The sequence below is a fragment of the Narcine bancroftii genome, chromosome 4, assembly GCF_036971445.1.
Source record: "Narcine bancroftii isolate sNarBan1 chromosome 4, sNarBan1.hap1, whole genome shotgun sequence".
Lineage (NCBI taxonomy): Eukaryota > Metazoa > Chordata > Chondrichthyes > Torpediniformes > Narcinidae > Narcine > Narcine bancroftii.
This window is the reverse complement of record NC_091472.1, coordinates 20,009,475-20,029,579: the sequence shown is the minus strand read 5'-3', so window position 1 is coordinate 20,029,579 and position 20,105 is coordinate 20,009,475. Positions and strand designations below refer to the sequence as shown.

The window sequence follows — 20,105 nt, the reverse complement described above, 5'->3', positions numbered from 1 at the left end:
GATTAGTAAGGGATTGCTTAAGGTAGAATGTGGGTGGAAAGAAAAAGGTTGAAAACTACTGTTTTAATTGTAATTGACTCGTTATGTGCACCGTTTCATAACTCCAAAGGAAATGGGCCAATGACAATTTTTCTCAAGCAAAATATTTCAGTATCAATTGGGTCGAGAGCAGTGATTCTCAACTTTCCCTTCCCACATACATATCACCTTAAGAAATCCCTTACCAATCACAGAGCACCAATGAAAGAAAAAGGGTTGAGAACCACTGCTTTAAATGGATCTCTCAATGAGTCTGTGGTATAGGAGTCTGGAAGTAGAGGGGTAGCAACTGTTCCTGAACATGATGGTACAAGTCTTGTGGCACCTATACGTCTGCAGCAGTCAGAACTGAGCAATTCCTGGGTGGAGTGGATCTTTGATGCCTTCCCATGGCAGAGTTCCATATATATTTCTCAATGGTGGGTGACTGTGTCCTCTACATTTTGCAGGGTTTTCCACTCATAAGTTCTGTACCCCCATACCAGGCCATGATGCACACTTTCCATTACCTATCTGTAGAGGTTTGTCAAGGTTTCATACCACAGACGTCATACCAAACCTCCGCAACTCCTGAGAAAGTAGAGGTGCTGATGTGCTTTATTCACGATGTAATTCATGTGTTGGGTCCTCTAAGATAGTGATTCACAGAAAATTAAATTTGCTCACGCTCTTCACTACTGATCTCCCAATGATACACTTCAGATTGATGAATATTATTTACACCCCTTCACATAAGTCCTCAGAATGTGTTATTTCATTAGATGCTGAGAAGGCCTTCGATAGAGTAGAATGGCCTTATTTATTTACAGTTCTTGAAAAATTTAATTTTAGTCCAATATTTATATCTTGGATTAAACTTCTTTATAATTCCCCAGTTGCCTCGGTTTTTACTAATACCCAAAGATCGCCATATTTTCGATTATTTCGGGGCACCAGGCAAGGGTGCCCCCTTAGCCCTTTATTATTTAACTTAGCTTTAGAACCTTTGGCAATTGCTATCAGAGAAGCACCCAATATTACTGGTATTATTCGTTGCAGGGATATTCATAAAGTATCACTATATGCAGATGATTTATTGCTATATATTTCCAATCCTTAGTTTTGATGATGATGAACATGAAGTTGTTGTTGATTCACCATTCAGCCAATTTTTCCATCTCCCTCTTGTATGCTGACTCACTGCCTCTTTTCATACAGTTCACTACCTAATTGACAGCAAATTTGAAGATGGTTGTGATGTTGTACCGAGCCACTCCGTCGTAGGTGTAAAGAGAATAGAGCAGGAGGCTAAGAACGGTGGCTTGTGGTACTCTGGTACTGATGCAGATTGTGGAGGAGATGTTCTTGCCATCTGCACTGATAGGGGTCTGGAGATTAGGGGAATCCAGGGGACAGAAATGAACAATTATGAATGAATGACTTTTATGTTATAAAAGTGCCTCCTGTGTTCCTTTAGGGTTTCAGTCTCAATTAGCTTGAACTCTGGGTAAATATGAATACATTCTGGCTTTCCACACAAGGAGTTTGTTAGAGAATCTAGTGAAAATATTGTGTTTTTTTTGCCCCTACATCATGCAATGTAGGGATCATGAGAACATTCATGCAAGTATTTACATTAACTCCAGATTAAATCGCACACTAGAAAATATAGTCCATTATTGCCTCATATGTCACGTTCTCCATTCATACAGAGTTTATTTTAAAGTTGTAGACACAATAATTAAAGTATACATACATAATTAATTTTCATTACTCATCACAGTCTTATGCAACTGAGCTAGTTATGAAAGTATAGATGAGAGTTAATTGTGCCACAGTTTCAGTGAGCTCGCTTCATGGTCGTCAATCACTTCAAAATAGCCATGTGCTTTTGTTTAAAATACACCTACATTTCATAGAACATTACACCACAGGCCCTTCAGCCAATGTTGTGCTGACCTATATAAACCTACTTAACAATTTAAACCTTCCCTACCTCACACCATAACCCTCTATTTTTCTTGCATCCACGTGCCGAAGAATCTTTAACGTATGCCTATTGTACCAGCCTCCACCACCACCCAGGGAAATGTATTCCAGGCACCAACTACTCTGTATAAAAAAAACTTACCTCTGACGACATCACCGAATTTCCTCCCCTCACATTAAACAGATGCTCTCTGGTATTTGTTACGGTCACCCCCAGGGAAAAGGCACTGTCTGTCCTCCCTATCTATGCCTCTCATAATCTTGTAGACCTCCATCAAGTCACCTCTCATTGTCCTTCGCTCCAAAGAGAAACGCCCAAACTCTGTTAACCTTGCCTCATATGTCATGTTCTCCAATCCAGGCAACATCCTGGTAACATAGGAACATAGGAAGTAGGAACAGAAGCAGGCCAAAAATGGCCCATCGAGCCTGCTCCGCCATTCAATACGATCATGGCTGATCTAATTTATGACCTAACTTCTTCACCTAACTTTGCATCCTGTCTATATCCTGTTATAACCTACAACAACTTCCTACACTGTCCACAACATCTCCGACCTTTGTGTCATCTGCAAACTTACTGACCCATCCTTGCATATCTTTGTCCAGGCCATTTAGAAAAATCACAAAGCACAGGGGTCTCAGAACAGATCCCTGTGAAACTCCACTCGTCACAGACCTCCAGACAGACTATGTTCTATCAACTACTACCCTCTGGTTTTTGTAGACAAGTTGATTCTGAATCCAGAATTTCATAATAAACATTAGATTTGTGGTAATAAAAGAAAATTCGTTTTCCAAAACCGAAACTGATTTAAACTCAGCATACTAGATTCACAGGAAATTAAACCCATTGCTAACTAGATTCACAGGAAATTAAACCCATTGTTAATCATGAAGTGTTTTAAAAATATAACATTCCTCAAAAAAATAGCAGATTCCACAACCAAATTCACTGAAATTAAGCAAGTTTGTTTGATGCTGAACAACCCCCACATTTCAGCTCCTCCTGTGCAGGTTTAACAATAAACTCACAACTCACAGGAAGTTGCTCTATTTCTCTCATTACAGCACAAAAGAGGCAAGGTTGGGAGAGACATAATGCTGTTTAAACATTATTTCCAATTCTATTTTGTCACCTTGACATTAAGGTCAAAAAGCTTTCATCTTAAAACTTAAGTCAAAGACATTCATGAAAAGGGGAATACGAGATCTATTTCACAGCCTAATAATTAATACTGTCTATTGAAAAGCTGTTAGGAACCCAGCACTGCCTTGCTTGTATAGTTACCTACATTTTTCAGGGGGAGTTATTGTAATAGTCTGAGCAGTGAACTCTTCATCAAAATATCTTGTATCCGTCTCAGATGAAACCTGAGGCTTGAAAGGAGGCAAAAGCTGCAAAAAAGAAAGGAATAGAGATTGTTTAAAACAAGAGGATATGAGCAGTTATTGACGGAGCTTAATGATCGTGCTCACTCAAATTATGCATATCATTTGAAAAACAAGGCATTTCAAATATGATTACAAAAATTATTGAGGTGGCTATTGAACACAAGAGCACTGCAGACCAACGCACACATCAAGGAAAATTTCAAACCCCGACACAAATTCACATGACTAACGAATGACTACGATAAAATTAGAATATCTTTAGTTTAAGAAAAAATGATTAGAAGCAGACTTCTTGATATAGGATAATTAGCAAACTTCAGTAAAAAATTCACTCAGGTTTTCTAATGCAAATTTATCCTGGAATACAACCATTAATTGGTATTGTGAGAAATTTGAGATCTGAGATCAGCAATTTTCTTTTTTTAAAATCCTTCAGTAATCTATTTCAGGCTGAGCCGTTGCACTGGATTTATTTCTTTATTTCTTTAGTAAGGTGATTTATATAAACATTTGCACTGTGACACTGCCACAAAACAACAAATTTTGCGACACGTTCATGACATTAAATTCTAATTCTGAAAACTTTCATATAGAGTATTTTTTTGTGGTTGCCCATACAAAATTAAAACATCACTATCTTCCTTGAAGCTGATGACACTCTTATTTCCATCTGAGGGAAAAAATACAAGTATCCTCAAAATTAAATCAGTATTGCGTATAAACACCATTAGCAATGATTCACAAGCCTTGACCATATCTCTTTTAGCTCCCTGCCAATCGGCCATTCTTGTCTATTTCCAAATACCCATCAAGTGAAAATCTATGTTTTGTACAGATTTTTAAATGCTGATTAAACAAACTTTTCTGCAGTCCAACCCACAAAAATAATAAACAACTGGAATCAGGGCATCAAATATCTCTGGGGGTCAATAATATCACTCAAAAATCCATGTTGCTGTTTCATGTAAATTACAAACTGGCAATCCAAAGATAAAACTCCAATTACCATGCAACTCTAGAGTGAGACAACTCATTACTTTCAATCTTGCCAGTGTCGTAGGCACATGGAGAACAACTCTATCATGAGAATTTTCAGCCAACTCAGTAATGAATGTTGATACTTATACAAAATATCTATCATAATAAAACTGAATCCACTAATTACCATCTAAATTTTAAAACGTCAATACTAAAAAGACTTGGATTTTAAATAGCAACCTGTTAATTAAATATTGTAACTATTGTTACAACAACCAAAACGGATATAAAGAAAGCTCCGCATTCCCAATGATTCAAGAGATGCATCTTACAACTTCAAATTTTATTCATACAGATAATTTTAATTACAGGAAAATTATGATATGTATAAAATGAATATTTAGTTTCTGGTTTGTTGATGAAGTATTTAACTAAGTTGCAATGAAAAAAAGTTATTTGAATTTGGCCATTTTGCAGAATTGAAAAAAATAATTTTTGTGCATTGCAACAAAATAATAATAATTCCGAGAATGGTGCAGTGGCACCTGCTACCAGGGCTGCTGTCTTACAGTTTCAATGAATCGAGTATTCACTTAAACCGTTACAGTTCTACTCAGTGCTTGGCATTCGTGAGTGGAAGATTAAACAAATCAAAGATCCAAACAAGCTAAACTCACAAATCTAAGTTACACGGATTAATGTATCTAATTTCTTCATCAGGAAAAATAAACATTGTGCAATTCTCAGAGAAATTGCAGAAATGCACTGAGGACATTTCGTCACAATGAACCTCAGAGGAGAAATATTTTTTGGAAGTTTGTTCAAGAGAACATCCTGGGACTGCTTATCGTCCAATCACAGAGAAGGCATTGGAGAGAGAGAGGTGTATCAAGGATTAGTGGAATAATCACTTGGCAAGCAGTGATTGCTAAATCACAGGGTTTAGATTAATAATGGAGAGGGGTAAGGAGAATTTAAAGTAGAGCATGAGTAGAGGAGTGGAACCACCTGAGATGCGAAGGGTTCTGGCTGAAATAGGATCAAATGTTGCTGGTTAATTTGGTAACAAACAAATGTTACCTTAATAGAAGGCAAGAGAGTAAGAAAGAAAAGTTTAAAAAGTTCATCAGGAGACACTGTGATTAAAATAAACAGAATCATTTAGCCAGGATGGAATTCATCTGAAGCTGTTGTGGGAGAAAGGGATGAGCAGTGGGCTAGCTGAATGCAGTCAAAGTGCCAAAGGACTTGTGTGTCAGCCAGTCTTCTGGTTTCCTCTTGGTTTTCTGGAGGGTGTAATTTGCTTAGCAGAGTTGTTTTATATCTCCTGCCATTTACAAGTTCTGCCGGGGACTTCATGTCAGTCCTTACAGGTCTTGTTCATAATGATAGGAGAGCCAAGTATGGGTCTTCTTTTCTTTCGCGACACTTAACTAGTGTGTGTTTCACCGTTTGCACTTGTCTTTCAATGAACCCATGACCTTTGGGTAGTACGGGAATGATGTAGTGATAACAAACACATACTCTGCAGCCAGCTTTCTGAATTCTTGTGACGTGAACTGTGTACCATTGTTTTATATTACTTGCTCGGGTATTCCTTACTCAGCAAGGAGCGCTCTATTTCTGAGGTGATACTTGATGCTCTCAGCTCTTTTCTTTTTTTTCTTTCTTTGGCTTGGCTTTGCGGACGAAGATTTATGGAGGGGATTTGTCCACGTCTGCTGCAGGCTCGTTGGTGACTGACAAGTACGATGCGGGACAGGCAGGCACGGTTGCAGCAGTTGCAAGGGAAAATTGGTGGGTTGGGGTTGGGTGTTGGGTTTTTCCTCCTTTGTCTTTTGTCAGTGAGGTGGGCTCTGCGGTCTTCTTCAAAGGAGGTTGCTGCCCGCCAAACTGTGAGGCGCCAAGATGCACGGTTGGAGGCGATATCAGCCCACTGGCGGTGCTCAATGTGGCAGGCGCCAAGAAATTTCTTTAAGCAGTCCTTGTACCTCTTCTTTGGTGCACCTCTGTCTCGGTGCCCAGTGGAGAGCTTGCCATATAACACAATCTTGGGAAGGTGATGGTCCTGCATTCTGGAGACGTGACCCACCCAGCGCAGTTGGGTCTTCAGCAGCATGGATTCGATGCTTGCGGACTCTGCCAGCTCGAGTACTTCGATGTTGGTGATGAAGTCATTCCAATGAATGTTGAGGATGGAGCGGAGACAGCGCTGATGGAAGCGTTCTAGGAGCCATAGGTGATGCCGGTAGAGGACCCATGATTCGGAGCCAAACAGAAGCGTGGGTATGACAAGGGCTCTGTACACGCTGATCTTTGTGTGTTTCTTCAGGTGGTTGTTTTTTCAGACTCTTTTGTGTAGTCTTCCAAAGGCGCTATATGCCATGGCGGGTCTGTTGTCTATCTCTTTGACGATCCTTGCATCAGATGAAATGGTGCAGCCGAGGTAAGTAAACTGGTTGACCGTTTTGAGTTCTGTGTGCCCGATGGAGATGTGTGAGGGGCTGGTGGTCATGGTGGGGAGCTGGCTGATGGAGGACCTCAGTTTTCTTCAGGCTGACTTCCAGGCCAAACATTTTGGCAGTTTCCGCAAAACAGGACGTCATGCGCTGGAGAGCTGGCTCTGAATGGGCAACTAAAGCAGCATCGTCTGCAAAGAGTAGTTCACGGACAAGTTGCTCTTGTGTCTTGGTGTGAGCTTGCAGGTGCCTCAGATTGAAGAGACTGCCATCCGTGTGGTGCCGGATGTAAACAGCGTCTTCATTGTTGAGGTCTTTCATGGCTTGTTTCAACATCATGCTGAAGAAGATAGTAAAGAGGGTTGGTGCGAGGACGCAGCCTTGCTTCATGCCGTTGTCAATGGAGAAGGGTTCAGAGAGCTCATTGCTGTATCTGACCCGACCTTGTTGGTTTTCGTGCAGTTGGATAACCATGTTGAGGAACTTGGGGGGGCATCCGAGGCGCTCTAGTATTTGCCAAAGCCAAGTCCTGCTCACGGTGTCAAAGGCTTTGGTGAGGTCAACAAAGGTGATGTAGAGTCCTTTGTTTTGCTCTCTGCACTTTTCTTGGAGCTGTCTGAGTGCAAAGACCATGTCAGTAGTTCCTCTGTTTGCGCGAAAGCCACACTGTGATTCTGGGAGGACATTTTAGAGCCTTCCGTCTCACATGCAGCCACCTTCAGCGCAAACTCCGGGAGATCCAAAATGAGTGGTGGACTAGCCTCGCCAAACGAACCCGGCTTAGCGCAGACATTGGCGACTTCAGGGGTTTTTATGAGACACCCCAAGTCCAAAGCCCTCTGCGCAGCTCAGACGGCGAAGTCCTCCTCAGCGACAAGATCTCCATCCTCAATCGATGGTCAGAACACTTCCAATCCCTTTTCAGTACCAACTGCTCAGTCCAAGAATCCGCCCTGCTCCAGCTCCCTCAACCATCCTTGAGGCTAGAGCTAGATGAGGTCCTTACCCGGGAAGAGGCATATAAGGCAATTTAACAACTGAAAAATGGCAAAGCAGCAAGTATGGATGGAATTCCACCCCCCCCCCCCCCCCCACAGAGGTCTGGAAGGCTGGCAACAAAGCTCTGCATACCAAACTGCATGAGTTTTTCATGCTCTGCTGGGACCAAGGAAAGCTGCCTCAGGACCTTTGTGATGCCATCATAATCACCCTGTACAAAAACAAAGGCGAGAAATCAGACTGCTCAAACTACAGGGGAATCACGCGGCTCTCCATTGCAGGCAAAATCTTCGCTAGGATTCTCCTTAATAGACTAATACCTAGTGTCGCCGAAAATGTCCTCCCAAAATCACAGTGTGGCTTTCAGGTCTTTTACCCTTTTGATGAATGGAAACTTACAGCAGTAACAGGGTATTATTAAATACCACACTTGATTCTCAGTAAACAAATCTGCTCCCACTGTGTGCCATGGCCTGGCAGGTACTTGTGTGGAAATCATTTCCTCTTTTTGTTGTGTGTTTCTGTTCTTTGACATGGAGCCACCATTTTTTCAATGTCTTTGTATATACCAGTCCAGTACACGGCTGACTTCGCTTTGAGTTTGCATTTCTCCATTCCCATGTGACCGTCACGTATTTCCTGGAGAATCTCTTTCTGCATTGATTCAGGTATAATCAGTCTTGATCCAGCCAGCAGAACACCATTCCCCAACAACATGTTGTCACTGATAGAACAATATTGATGTATTGAAGGCTGTATCTGCTTTATCTTCTCTGGCTATCCTTGTATTACTTGTTGAGAAACCACTTGTAACAAATCATGCTTACTGGTTTCTTCTCTGATCTGGCTTAATTTATGACTGGTCACACTGACGAGATGATGCATTTTGATCCCCATGTCTTCCATTTCATATTTTTCATTTGTTAAAGTCGTGACAAGGTATCAGCAGGCACCATTTCTTTGCCTGGTATGTATTTTAGGTCAAAGTCCTAAAATAGACATAGAAGTAATTTCTGTCATCTAGCTGGTGCCTTGTTTAGGCTCTTTCTCTGGATGTGTTCCAGTGGGCGATCACCTTCCACTATAAACTTTCTTCCATACAAAAACTTGTGAAACTTCTCGCATCCGTATACGACTGCCAACAGCTCTCTCTCAATATTGGCATATCTGGTCTCCGCTGTTGTTAGTGCTTTTGAGGCAAAAGCTATTGGTTTTCCTTCTTGTACTCTTTGGCTTGGCTTCGCGGACGAAGATTTATGGAGGGGGTAAAAAGTCCACGTCAGCTGCAGGCTCGTTTGTGGCTGACAAGTCCGATGCGGGACTAATGCTGCACTAAAGCCTCTGTTAGATGCATCTACTTGCAGAGTGAGGGCTCTTTCTCTAATATAGTATCTCAACTCTTTTTTTTTTGGTTGTTTTTCCAGACTCTTTTGGAAGACTACACAAAAGAGTCTGGAAAAACAACCAACTGAAAAACCTCACAAAGATAAGCGTATACAGAGCCGTTGTCATACCCACACTTCTGTTCGGCTCCGAATCATGGGTCCTCTACCGGCATCACCTACAGCTCCTAGAACGCTTCCACCAGCGTTGTCTCCGCTCCATCCTCAACATCCATTGGAGCGCTTTCATCCCTAACGTCGAAGTACTCGAGATGGCAGAGGTCGACAGTATCGAGTCCATGCTGCTGAAGATCCAGCTGCGCTGGGTGGGTCACGTCTCCAGAATGGAGGACCATCGCCTTCCCAAGATCATGTTATATGGCGAGCTCTCCACTGGCCACCGTGACAGAGGTGCACCAAAGAAAAGGTACAAGGACTGCCTAAAGAAATCTCTTGGTGCCTGCCACATTGACCACCGCCAGTGGGCTGATATCGCCTCAAACCATGCATCTTGGCGCCTCACAGTTTGGCGGGCAGCAACCTCCTTTGAAGAAGACCGCAGAGCCCACCTCACTGACAAAAGGCAAAGGAGGAAAAACCCAACACCCAACCCCAACCAACCATTTTTCCCCTGCAGCCGCTGCAACTGTGTCTGCCTGTCCCGCATCGGACTTGTCAGCCACAAACAAGCCTGCAGCTGACGTGGACTTTTACCCCCACCATAAATCTTCGTCCGCGAAGCCAAGCCAAAGAGAAGAAGAAGTATCTCAACTTCACTTCTCTGCATATTATTTCTTTGAGCTGGTTAAAAATTCTCTGATGTGATGGTGACCACTGAAATTCCATGTCTTCCCTCATCATCTCTCTGATGTTTGCTGTGTAGTCTGACATATGTGGTATGAAGGAACTCGTATTGGACCAACCTAAGGAAACTTCTGAGTTCCTTTTTGTCCTTCGGATGCTCCATCTTGGCAATGGCTTTAACCTTCTCTGGGCTTAGCTTCAGGAGTGTACACCATTCCAAAGAATTGGCGTTCCTCCTCTTTTTTAATGCAATTGTCTGCATTAAGTTTAATTCCAGCTCCTCTTGTTCTCTCCATGACCTCGTGTAGGTGAAGATCATGAGCTTTTCCATCTCTGCCAAAAACCTGGATGTCGTCCGCGATGCCAACAGCACCTTTACGCCCTCTGAAGGTCTCTTCAATCTTCTGTTGGAACACGTCCTGGCTCACCTTTAGGTCGAAAGGTAGTCGCAAATGGAGTATTGAACCTTATTAGTAGCGTAGATTCCTCATCTAGTTTCACATTCCAGTATCCATTCTTAGCATTAGCTTGCTGAACATTTTGGATCCTGTAAGTTCTGCTGTGATGTTTTCTAGTGCTGGTGTTAGGTAGTGACCCCTTTTTATTGCTTGATTAAAGTCTTTAGGGTCCAGACATACTCTCAAGTGGACATTTTGTTTTCCTTTGACCACTATGGAATTTACCCAGTCAGTCGGCTCAGTCATGTTGGCTATGATTTGCATCCTTTCTTTTTTTTTTTTTTTTTTTTATAATTTTTTTATTTTTCACACCATAAATCACATTAGCCATGATATACACTATTTCTTTTTCACACATATACAGTGACTTTTTCTCCCTCCCCCCTTTCCTCCCAAACCACCCCCCCACCCCCTCCTCTCATCCATTTTAGGTATACAATCTAGGTTGCATTAAGCCAGTCAGACAATGTTGTCATTCAACAAAATTACACCAGAAATTCTACTGAGTCCATTCTTTTCTTTCCTTCTCCTTCCATCAACTTAGGTAATGTTTGTCCCCGGTAGGTTTTCGCTATTGTATTTAATGTAAGGCTCCTATACTTGTTCGAATATTTCAATATTATTTCTTAACCAATATGTTATTTTTTCTAATGGAATACATTTATTCATTTAAATTTGGTAGTTTCTTCCTTTTAATTTGGTTATGTATTCCATTAATATTTAAAGTCATATAGTTCAGCGTAGCCCTTTTATATTTTGTTTATCTTCCCTTTCTGTTTTTCCATCATTACCTTTCCTCCTTTTCCATTTCTGTTTTCTTATTTTCAACTCTTTATAAGACAACATTCCTACAACATCCAACATTTTCCTTATTCTCCTATTTCTATCTTATTTATCCCCAATCTCCCCTTCACCTCCTGAGTTGTCCTTTAACCCTTGTCGGACAACCACATCTCCCCTCTCCATTTGGATTTGCGAATCCACTCGCAAGCGTCAACTGATTTTGCAGTGACCGCTATTTCCCCCCACCCCGCCTCCCCCAGAAAAGATTTCACTTTTCATATGTCACAAAGGTCACTCTTTTAATTCCCTCCTTATTCTCTCTATTCCATTACCTTCCCTTATTAATTCTTGTCTATACTATCTATATTTTCCTCTAAGTACAGATACATTCATGTATGCTCATTGTCTCTATTCACTCTTATACCTCTTTACCCGCATACATATCAATCGTGATCATTTTTACTCTCATTACCCGTCTTCATCCCTCAGTCTATTTTTGTCTTTACCCACATACATATCAATCGTGATCATTTTAACTCTCATTACCCGTCTTCCTCCCTCAGTCTATTTTTGTAATTGTTCTGCAAATTTTCGTGCTTCTTCTGGATCCGAGAATAGTCTGTTTTGTTGTCCTGGAATAAATATTTTCAATACCGCTGGATGCTTTAGTATAAATTTATACCCTTTCTTCCATAAAATCGCCTTTGCTGTATTGAACTCTTTTCTCTTCTTTAGGAGTTCAAAACTTATATCTGGATAAATGAAGATTTTTTGCCCTTTATACTCCAGTGGTTTGTTGCCCTCTCTTACTTTTTCCATTGTCTTCTCCAGTACCTTTTCTCTTGTAGTATATCTTAGGAATTTTACTACAATAGATCTTGGTTTTTGTTGTGGTTGTGGTTTAGAGGCCAATACTCTATGTGCCCTTTCTATTTCCAATTCTTGCTGTAGTTCTGGACATCCTAGGGTCTTAGGGATCCACTCTTTTATAAACTCCCTCATATTCTTGCCTTCTTCATCTTCCTTAAGGCCCACTATCTTTATGTTATTTCTTCTGTTATGGTTTTCCATTGTATCTATTTTTTGAGCTAGTAGTTCTTGTGTCTCTTTAGTTTTTTTATTAGATTTCTCCAATTTCTTTTTTAAGTCTTCTACCTCCATTTCTGCTGCTACTGCCCGCTCTTCCATCTTGTCCATTTTCTTTCCCATTTCTGTTAAGGTCATCTCCATTTTATTTATTTTCTCTTCTGTGTTGTTTATTCTTTTTCTTAAATCCTTAAATTCCTGTGTTTGCCATTCTTTAAATGACTCCATGTATCCTTTAATAAGAGCAAGTATATCCTTTACCTTGCCTTTCTTTTCTTCTTCTATTTCACCATACTCTTCCTCTTCTTCTTCCTCTGGGTTGGCCATCTGTTGATTCTTTGTTGCCCTTTCCTCCTCTTCTTTCTTGCTTCTATTGTCTTCTGTGGTCTCTTCTTGCTGCAGGTGTTCTGCAGCTGTCGTTGCCGGCTGTGGAGATCGACTCCCCAGCTGGTCCCCCCTCCCGTCGGTGTGTTTTTGTTCATTCGCATCGCGCATGTGCGAAACTTCGCGCATGCGCGGTTGCGCACTTTTACTCGGCTCTGCGAGCCATTTTTGTAGTCCATTATTTACCGACCTGAGGGAGCGGGTTTCTCTCTCCGCAGCGGGCCTCTTCGGACAGGTAAGGCCTTCACCTTTTTCCTCCTTTGTCTTCTCTTCCTCTCTTCTTACCGTTGCTTTCGACTTTTCTTTTTTTGTTGCCATCTTTTTTCCACCTTTATACTCACTTTTCTGTAACTTTTATTTCTGTGCCTTTGTGTTTTCTCTTGTTTTTCCCGACTTTTCTGGAGAGGGCTGGAGTTCACCGTCCGGCCACTACTCCATCACGTGACTCCTCCGTCGATTTGCATCCTTTCCATGTCCTTTAGTTCTTGCTCCAGCTTCTTCTTAAGCTCCAGTGGGACTGTCTTTGGATCAGGGATGACTGGTTTGCAGTTTGGATCTATGACGATGTGATATTCAAAGTCTCCAAAGCATCCAGCTGAATCATCAAAGCATTCCAGGTACATGCTCATGAGCTCAACCTTGTTTGTGAATGGAGGTTGATTCTCCAATGGAGTGTCTCTGTTGATCCTTTTGGATATCTTCTTCATCTGGATCACATAATTGACAGAGATCAATTGCAACTCCCGGCAGCTATCCACACCTAGAATTGCTGGTCCGTTTGTGTCCACCACGTAGAACATATAGAGGATGTTCTTTCCCTTATGGCAGCCATTGATCTTAGCTCTTCCTAGCTGCTTGATCATGGATCCACCATAGGTCGTTAATGTGACATTTGCTGTTTCCAATGCATTGTCTTTTGGATACCCTTTTATTATGTTCTCTGCGAACACCTGGCAGTCTAGTCTGAGTTGAAGGATGTTGCTTTGTGATCCAGAATCCAGCTTTACCTTTAGGTTAAATATCATAGGCTTGTTCTGGATTGCCCTCTGTATTTGGATCCTTGTGTGCAACTCACTCCCTTTTTTCAACTCACCCGACATCTCGTGAAGGTTTATGGATTCTATGTCCAGTATCTGGGTGTTGGAATCCTCATTGTTGTTTCCTTTTATGTGGTGGATCTTCTCCTTGTCTTTTTTTTTCACTGGTATTACTGTTTTCTTCGGTTTGCTTTACCACAGGCTCTACTTTTAAAACAGTATGTGGGCCGTTTGCTTTGGTCACTTCCTGCAGGATCTGGGGTTTTCCACTTTTCTGATTGTGTTCTTTACAGCATCAACCTTTCCTTTTCTTTGCTGTGGGTGGGTCTGCATAGATAGGGAGCTCATTTGCGTCCTCGTGGTTTCGAAGGCTCTGGTTGTGTCTATTGTTTAGGTCAGCTTCAAGCTATCCTTCCCTATAAGAGACTTTTGCACTTCGGGATGGGCACTCCCCTATATTAGCTGATCAACTAATCTTTCTTCTATATTTTTAAATTTGCGTTTTGCAGCAACAATTTTTAGTCTAGTGAGGATGTAATCAACAGACTCATCAGTCTCTTGCATTAAGCCTTGAAATTCATAGCATTTAATTCTATGATTAGACCTGGGTTCAAAGTGAGAAGCAAACTTCACAAATATCTGCTCTGGATGATTTTTCTCCACCTCTGTAAGCTCCCAGCTAATAAATACCTGAAGCCCTCACTCCTCTGTCCAGAGAAGTAGATAACTGACTTTCTCCTCTGCTGTTGCATTTGGAAAATAGCTTTTGAATGCTATTTTGTTAAAAATGATTCAGCCTCCCAGTCCATCACTGGGTGAACTGCTGTTGCTCAAGCAATTTTTGTTTTAGTAATGTTTTTTCTCTTCTTCTCCTTCATATTTACAATCAATTGTATGACTTTATTCTTGTTGTCTTGTACCGCTACCACCATGTTATGTCTCTGTGTTACTCGGGAGGCTTCTTAAATAACTTAGAGATGCAAGATTCAAATAACAGAAGACACTTTACTTACTGATGTCTTCCACTATCTCAGGAAACTGTTCATTCACTCACACACACACACACACACACATATATAAATATGTATATATGGAGCACTACAGTTACACTACAGTGAGAAGGGTGTATTCTTATGCAGTTACAAAATAGTTCACATTATCCTGATATTATTCTTGGCAAAAACAGTAATGAAGCTTTTAGAAACAATGTTCAGGGAAAAAAATAATAACCATTTGAAAAATTGATTTGTTAAAGGCATGCAGCGTTTGTTAAACATGATTACACTTTTTGATCTCTGCTCTTTTTTTATGCTTGGATTTTATTTGCCAGTTTTTTTCTTGTAGGTTCACTGTCATGTTAAGCGCTGGGTGTCTGATACAAGTTCCTTGTTCTTTCACCTCACAATTTACACAACTTGTAAACCTGACATCCTTTAACTTTCTGGGAAAATTATTTCTCTGAAGCTCTTGAATGCTTCTCTGCTCTTAAACTATTTGCCTTCTGGCAGCTGCTTCCAGACTATACTAAGTTGCTGCTCAATCTTATCCCTATTTAGAATCTGTACTCCTACTTTACCTTTCCCCTTTTCCATGAAAAATGCTAAGAACAGCAATTATTATAGTCACTGCATAATGCTCACTTCCAGATACTCCCTTCAAAGGCCAGTATGATTCCCTAAAATTAAACCCAAAATTCCATGCAGTACGATGGCCACTACTGGACTATTCTCCGCTTGCTGGGCTGGCAACATAATGGCTAAAAATGTTATCCTGAATGCAACTTAGGAACAGTCACACAGTTTATTCGAGAGTAATTAACCTCTCCATTCTTTTATGTCCTCTGAATCCTTCTTCCCTATTTATTGCTGAACTATTGCTTTGTATCTGTTAGGAAATGTGCCACAAATGTACTCCTCCATCTTCTTCTGACAATTTGAGATCTCTAGTAGCATACCAACAGTGTAAATGTCTTGTCGTTCTTCATGTAGCCTCATTTAATGATGCTTCTCACAGGTTTGATAGTTTCTTTAACCATTATTGCCATTGCAATTCCTCTATCTCATCTTAAGCTGCCACTTTTCCCACTCTACATGCCATGTTTTAGCAGCAGTTAAAAATAAACCATTTGTATTTAGATATATCTCATTATGTACAGCCAGTCCAAATTTGCAGAAATCACACAGGAGACTGCAGCTACTAGAATCTGGAGCAACAAATAATCTGCTGGAGGAACTTAAGTTGAGGAGCATCAGTGTGAGAAAAATTGTCAATGTTTCGGAAAGAGGAGATGAAAAGGTATTCAACCAGCAGAATGCAAATACTGTGTGAGACGATCCCCAAGTTGGGTGTCATTTCACCAATGTGGTGGAGGAGGCTACATCAGGAACACCAAATGCAGTAGATAAGGAGGATGTGCACATGATTCTCTGCCTCACTTGAAAGGGCTATTCAGGTCCCTGAATGATGTTAGTTAAACACAAAAGTCTGTAGATGCTGTGATTACAACCAAAACACCAAAAGACTGGAGGGAAATCAGCTGGTCTTGCAGCATCCATAGGAGGCAAAGATATATTTCCTATAGGCTTTTTCAGGTGGATTCTCTGCTAAGAATGCGCCTGAAGAAGAGGAAACGGCCCTTTGACTTGTTGTTCAGGTGGCAGCGCTAAAAGTGCAGTGCTGGCCACCTGAAGGGACAGCTGCATTGGGATGCGCATCTGAGCACACTCCGGCTCCTGTCCCTTGGGCTGTCAAGTTAGGATGCTGGCTGTCAGCTGGGACAGCCAGCGCGGGCTATCAGTGCGGGGACATCCCACGTGGGATGTCCCCGCACTGATCATTCTACCCCTTGGCGGGGAAGAAATAGGCTGGAGCAGCCGGCAGGGGAGAAGGGGGCTGGAGCAGCCGGCGGGGGAGAAGGGGGCTGGTCAAAACAATGCCAGCACCCGATTCGAGCGCCGGAAACAAGCTTAGCATCAGCATGCTCGAGCCTTGGTGGAGGAAAGCAAGGACACGGACGCAGTATCCCCGATTTCCCAGCCCCGTACTCACAAATGGCTGGGAGGCCACTGTGCTGCAGTGATTATCCCTCTCGGAGGAGGATTACAAAGTTCGCCTTGCAGGTGTCTCCTGCGCATTCACGTGGCCTCCCAACAGCCACATATTGCCATAGTATGTAGCTTTACAAGCGAGGCAATTGGCCTCCTAAAAGTGCCTTGTATTTTAGACCTAATCACTTCTTCAATGTATGCGAAAAAACAAAGGGTGGGGAAAGAAAGGGGGAAGAATGGGCGGGAGAGAAGTATGGACAAACAGGCAAAATATGTTAATTAGATATGATAAGGTGAGAATTGTTTTTGGCTCTGTGACAGAGGGAAAAGGGGAGGTGGAGAGAGAGAGAAAGGAAAGAAGAAAGGAGACGGGGAAAAGATGAGGGGGTGGGTGGGTGGGGGTGTCCAGCAGAAACTGGAGAAGTCAATTTTAATGCCATCTGGTTGAAGGGTGCCCAGACAGAATCCAAGGATTAATCCTCCAATTTGTGGCCCCAGTCCAGTAGTGCATGACACCATGGACAAACATGTCACCAAGAGAAGATCCACGCTACTGTGGCAGACAGAGCTGAGGTGCTCAATGAAGCAATTTCCAAGTCTGTGCCCTGACTCTCCCACAAAGAGTAGACCACAATGGATGAACCGCACGCAGCAGACAATCCCCGCAGACCCACAAGGGAGGCATTGTTTCAATTGAAAGGTTTGTTTGGGGCCCTGAACAGTAGTGAAGGAGGGGGTGTGAGCATGTGGAGCATCTCCTGTAGTCATAGGGTGTGTCAAATGTACTATGATTAACCTTTAGTTTAATGTTAAATGTTATTTCATATTTATATAACTTACCAAGGTTATTTTGTGGGATTGGTTTCAGGGGCAAAACACAGATAGAGAGATTGTTTCAAGATGGCAGCTGGCATCATCTCAGATACAGAAATCTGCTGTGGCTACATTTAAAGCAGAGAAACGAAAGATTTTATGATGGTTCTTGAGATACTGAGAACAATGGACTATTTACTTAAGAAGCATTTGCCTGGTCAATTCTAGACAACTCTGAAGCAGGATAGAAACATCAAAGATGTTACTTTGATTTTAAGTTTGGGAAGACAAAGATTAAATTACACTTTTTAGCACGATGATGTTAAAAGGTTCGGAAAAACTTCAAAGGCTTTTATAATGCAATACCATGTGACATCAGAGATTTGTAAGAAATATATTATCGAAATCAGACATTTTTGGATCAGTTGAAGAAAAGATGGCCATTCTGGATTGACAGGATTGGAAAAGTAGCCACTAATTCCTTTAAAAGAAGGAAGGCTGCCTGTGTTCTCCATAATAAAGAGGAACACCAAAAGTAGCATTTAAAAGAAATAGCCACTCCAACTGGGCACCCTACACCAGATGGCATTAACATTGACTTCTCCAGTTTCTGTTGGACAACCAACCTCCCCTCACCATCTTCTTCCCTGTTTCCTTTCTTCTAGCTCCAATACTCTCTTTCTATTCCCTGTCTCTTTTCATAAAATCAATTCTCACCTTTCCTTTTATCATAACCAATTTACACCTTTTTGTCTGCCCTCCTCCCCCTCCCATTCTTCCCCAATGTTTAATTGTGCCTGTTTTTTCTCACTCGTCCTTTGAAGAAGGGCTCAGGCCCAAAATGTCCATAATACATCCTTGTCTCCTGTGGATGTTGTGAGACTAGCTGAGTTCCTCCAGTATTTCTGTGCCCTGGACGATGATGATGGAGGAGATGCAAGTGCAAGTGTTGCACCTTCAATAGTGGCATGGGAAAATGCTAGGAGACAGGGAGAGGTGGGTGGGGAGGGATAAGCAAAGGAGTCAAAGAGGGAGCTATCTCACTGAAAGTGGAAAGGGGTACAAAGATGTAGATTAGCTGGTGATGAGTCCAGTTGTAGCTGGCAGAAGTGACTAAGGATAATGTTCTGAATGCGGAGGCTGGTCGGGTGAAAGGCGGGATCAAGGGGAATCTGTTGGGTGGGTGGGGGTGAGAGCAGAACGCTGAGAAACAGAGAGTAAAAATCCAAGATGGCTGTATTGACCATACGGGAAGGAAAGCCACATTCCTGGAAGAAACATTTCATTTCTGATATACTAATGACTAAATTTTAATCTATTTTCAAATCATTGTTTGCTTTCCTTTCCAAGCTTACTAATTTTGTCTTCATTTCTAATAATGCTTGCATCCCTCCTAAATCTCTGCTGACTTGGCCATTCCCCTGCCGATGAAATGGACAAGTAGGATACTGAGCCTATTGAGGTGCAACTGGAAGACTCTTTTCTCCAGAACATTTCCAAATACCACAATATGCAGCCTTCCCTTCTGCACAAATTCTCAAGGCAAGCATTCTCCTCCTATTTCAGGATTCAGCAGGAGTGGGAGAGTAAGTAATCTGGATATTACTAACCTTTGAGATTTGCTTCTTCATCTCTTTTGTAACTCCTTAAAATCTGCCTGCAGGATCCACTCTTTTTCTACTGATGTTAATCTGGATCTCCAAATTGGTCACAGCTGTTCAGTGACATCCATGATCGTAGTACCAAGGAGGCAATATATCATCCTAGAATTATGTCTGTGAATGCAAAAATGTTTGTTTGTATCCCTAACTAGAGAATTCCCTGAATCTATTACTCTCTTGATCTTTTTCTGCATCCCTGTCAAGGTTATCAGCCCGCAATGCTATGGCTTTTTTCTTGTCTCACTCCCCTGGAGAATCATCTCCTTTATCAGAATACTGGAACGTAAGCAAAACGTCATCACTGGGTCTCCTGAACTACCTTCCTGCATCTGACAGTCGCCTAGTCCTTCTCAACCTGCATACTTGATCTATGGTGAGATTACCTCTTCAGACTTGCTATCGTAACACATTGGCTACAGAGGTGGACCATAATGTTGTTTAAACTCTGAATTCTGGAGCACAAATTCTTCCAGCAGACTGCTGGTACATTGTTAAATTCCTACAAACACCCAACACCCAACCCCAACCCACCAATTTTCCCTTGCAACCGCTGCAATCGTGTCTGCCTGTCCCGCATCGGACTTGTCAGCCACAAACGAGCCTGCAGCTGACGTGGACTTTTTACCCCCTCCATAAATCTTCGTCCGCGAAGCCAAGCCAAAGAAGAAAGAACATAATCTAGCATGAATATTCCATGGGTCTGAGGTGTTCTACCTTGCCTTCACTTATTTCAACCCACTCAGAAGAAATAAACTATTCGAAAGCAAGAGCGATCTTCCAGTCACCCCTTTTGCTTATGCTGACCTCAACCA

At 41.9% G+C, this 20,105-nt stretch overlaps 1 protein-coding gene across 11 annotated transcripts in view; it reads right to left on the bottom strand.

The window, feature by feature from the left end:
* akt3a (v-akt murine thymoma viral oncogene homolog 3a) overlaps positions 1 to 20,105 on the bottom strand; it is a 416,568-nt gene that overhangs the window by 9,477 nt on the left and 386,986 nt on the right. For 10 of the 11 annotated variants that reach the window (XM_069930893.1, XM_069930900.1, XM_069930892.1 and 7 more), the window contains one exon: positions 3,303 to 3,405. In XM_069930893.1, coding sequence (XP_069786994.1) covers positions 3,303 to 3,405 — 103 coding nt within the window. Of the gene's footprint in view, positions 1 to 3,302; positions 3,406 to 19,275; positions 19,408 to 20,105 lie in introns of those variants that run through there. The other variant, XM_069930899.1, reaches the window with a different exon arrangement.